Below are 3437 nucleotides of genomic sequence, written 5' to 3'. Positions count from 1 at the left end.
GCGGGGGTGGGGGGAATGCATCTACACGCAGAACATCTAGATCAGGTTTACCCAGCGCCCCTGTAAAAACACAAAGGCACAGCCCAGGAAAGTGTGCTCGGGGTTAGGGGCATTATTTGTCCGGGGATTTAAAACCGCATTCGGGGAAACAGCCATTCTTCGCAGCCTGGGGGGCGGGGAGGGGGGAGTGTTGCAAAGCCGGGGGGGCAGAAGGGCACTATGGAGGAAGGGGGCGCTGAGAGAACCCCCTTTTCCCCTAGAAGGCACCTCAGATCGCTAGGTGAGCCGAGCGGGAGAGCTGGTGGGGGCGATTCCGACCAGAGGGGAGCGGTGCATTTTCCTCGCTCCTCTCAGGGCAGGCGCTACTTTGGAGCTAGGAGTCCAGGGGGCATTTTCTCCCCGCTACGGGGGCCGCAGGGCTGGTCCCGCGTTTCTGGGGCACACGGAAACCAGAGTCGGCGGCAGCGAGGCGGCGCCTGGGCCCGCAGCCTCTGCGCACGTGCCTCTGGCCGCGGGGACGCGGCTCGCCTACCCGGTCCGGCGTGCCCGGGGCTCCGGAGTCCGCGTTTTGCCGCCGCCCACCCTGGAGGCTCGCTCCGCCCTTCCTGAAATCCCTTATATTAACTGTGGCCAAAGCCCTAAGAAACACAGCTCATTGTTGGCAGCTGCCGGGCGGTCTTACCGAGCTGTGAGGGCAGCAGAGGGGAAATAAAAGGGAACGGCTCCGATTCTGCCCCAGCGGCCACTGCAAGACCTCCGTGCCGACATCGCGACAGCGAGCGCCCTGCACACCAGGAAGGCCCCCTCTATGTGCTGCTGAGCCGGTCCTGGACCCGACGATCCCGCCCTCGGTCTTCGGAGCAGAAATCGCAAAGACGGAAGGTAAGCGCGGCGGGCGAAGCTGGCTGGGGCGCCTGCCAGCCCAGTCCTCCGAGGGCTGGGTTTGCCCGGAGGAAGAGCGTGAGGCGGAGCTGGGGAATAACAACAGGATGTGCAACAACAGGATGAGGAGGGCTGATTTAATGCCTGAAGTTCGCGGCAGGGCTACGGGGCACTTCCTTTATTAGGCGACTTCGGGGAGCAGAGGGGGGTGTGGGCTCGGGTCCGCCCGCACGATCGCAGGGGAAGGGGCTGTTTGTTCAGCGCCCAGCTCTGTTGTGGGTTGGCAGGTCCGCCGTGGTGGCGAGCCCGGGTGCACAGGCTACTAGTAGGATCCCGGGGAGAGCGAGCGATTTCGCAGCCGACGTGCGTCCGGGGAGCCTAGTGGGGTAGAGGCGAGAAAAAGTGGGGTGCGCCGTGGTGGGCTGCACGTGTGGCGCGGGTCTTACCGTCTGCCCTTTTCACTTGCAGGACTGGAAATGGCAGACCATATGATGGCCATGAACCACGGGCGCTTCCCCGACGGCACCAACGGGCTGCACCACCACCCTGCCCATCGCATGGGCATGGGGCAGTTCCCGAGCCCCCATCACCACCAGCAGCAGCAGCCCCAACACGCCTTCAACGCCCTGATGGGCGAGCACATACACTACGGCGCGGGCAACATGAATGCCACGAGCGGCATCAGGCATGCGATGGGGCCGGGGACTGTGAACGGCGGGCACCCCCCGAGCGCGCTGGCCCCCGCAGCCAGGTTTAACAACTCCCAGTTCATGGGCCCCCCGGTGGCCAGCCAGGGAGGCTCCCTGCCGGCCAGCATGCAGCTGCAGAAGCTCAACAACCAGTATTTCAACCATCACCCCTACCCCCACAACCACTACATGCCGGATTTGCACCCTGCTGCAGGCCACCAGATGAACGGGACAAACCAGCACTTCCGAGATTGCAACCCCAAGCACAGCGGCGGCAGCAGCACCCCCGGCGGCTCGGGCGGCAGCAGCACCCCCGGCGGCTCCGGCGGCACCTCGGGTGGCGGCGCGGGCAGCGGCAACAGCGGCGGCGGCGGCGGCAGCGGCAGCAACATGCCCGCCTCCGTGGCCCACGTCCCTGCTGCAATGCTGCCGCCCAATGTCATAGACACTGATTTCATCGACGAGGAAGTGCTTATGTCCTTAGTGATAGAAATGGGTTTGGACCGCATCAAGGAGCTGCCCGAACTCTGGCTGGGGCAAAACGAGTTTGATTTTATGACGGACTTCGTGTGCAAACAGCAGCCCAGCAGAGTAAGCTGTTGACTTGACCGAAACCCCGGCGAAAAGAAATCAAACCCTGCCCCCCCCCAACTTCGGTGTGAATTAAAAAACATTCCCTTAGACACAGTATCTCACTTTTCAGATCTTGAAAGGTTTGAGAACTTGGAAACAAAGTAAACTATAAACTTGTACAAATTGGTTTAAAAAAAATTGCTGCCACTTTTTTTTTCTGTTTTTGTTTCGTTTTTGTAGCCTTGACATTCACCTCCCTTATGTAGTTGAAATATCTAGCTAACTTGGTCTTTTTTGTTGTTTGTTTTTACTCCTTATTTCCTCACTTTCTCCAGTGCTCAACTGTTAGATATTAATCTTGGCAAACTGCTTAATCTTGTGGATTTTGTGGATGGTTTCAAATGACTGAACTGCATTCAGATTTACGAGTGAAAGGAAAAATTGCATTAGTTGGTTGCATGAACTTTGAAGGGCAGATATTACTGCACAAACTCTGCCATCTCGCTTTATTTTTTAAACTATGCATTTGAGTACAGACTAAAATTTTTTTTAATATGCTAAACTGGAAGATTAAACAGATGTGGGCCAAACCGTTCTGGATCAGGAAAAGTCATACTGTTCACTTTCAAGTTGGCTGTCCCCCTCCCCCATATGTACAGACAATAATAGGGTGTGGAATGTCGTCAGTGGCAAACATTTCACAGATTTTTATTTTGTTTCTGTCTTCAACATTTTTGACACTGTGCTAATAGTTATATTCAGTACATGAAAAGATACTACTGTGTTGAAAGCTTTTTAGGAAATTTTGACAGTATTTTTGTACAAAACATTTTTTTGAAAAAATACTTGTTAATTTATTCTATTTTAATTTGCCAATGTCAATAAAAAGTTAAGAAATACTTGTTTTCTAGAAGTCATTTGGGGGGGGGTTGTTCCTTTCCGTGGCTTTTATTTTTCCCCTCTTTAAGTTGAACACTTTATTGATGAGAGTAAGCATTCCAAAGGATAAATTACAGGACACTAAAACAGGTCATGATGAGCTTAAGTGGAGAGCAGGATTTAACATAATTGGCATAATGCTTCATTGTTACCATTGTAACATGCCTCTTGGTGTGGTTTAATCAGAAGCTGCAAAGTTGTCAAAGACCATTTTTTTTCTTAATTGCCATCATTTTCAAGTGTACTCCAGAGTTAGGTTTGTACCATTAAATACCGTAAATATTTTTTTCAGTGTGGGAGGGGGGGAAACCAAGTGTTTCTGGTTATACCTGATTCAACTACGTAAATGAAGGT

The 3437-nt window shown here is 53.6% G+C and overlaps 1 protein-coding gene across 1 annotated transcript; it reads left to right on the top strand.

The window, feature by feature from the left end:
- The first annotated feature begins 632 nt into the window (after nt 1-632).
- Nucleotides 633-3043, top strand: CITED2 (Cbp/p300 interacting transactivator with Glu/Asp rich carboxy-terminal domain 2). The gene is made up of 2 exons (XM_025866101.2): nt 633-882; nt 1351-3043. The coding sequence occupies exon 2, from the start codon at nt 1359-1361 to the stop codon at nt 2172-2174; it is 816 nt and encodes a 271-aa protein (XP_025721886.1). The 5' UTR covers nt 633-882; nt 1351-1358; the 3' UTR covers nt 2175-3043.
- The last annotated feature ends 394 nt before the right edge of the window (nt 3044-3437 follow it).

This window comes from Callorhinus ursinus, unplaced genomic scaffold (genome assembly GCF_003265705.2).
Source record: "Callorhinus ursinus isolate GAN/ISIS: 27379988/994484 unplaced genomic scaffold, GSC_fseal_2.0 scaffold6, whole genome shotgun sequence".
Taxonomy (NCBI): Eukaryota; Metazoa; Chordata; class Mammalia; order Carnivora; family Otariidae; genus Callorhinus; species Callorhinus ursinus.
This window is presented reverse-complemented; position numbering and strand designations above follow the sequence as displayed.

Excerpts from the sequence above, each read along its gene's own strand:
- CITED2 (XM_025866101.2), top strand. The coding sequence starts at position 1,359 with ATGGCAGACCATATGATGGCCATGAACCACGGGCGCTTCCCCGACGGC.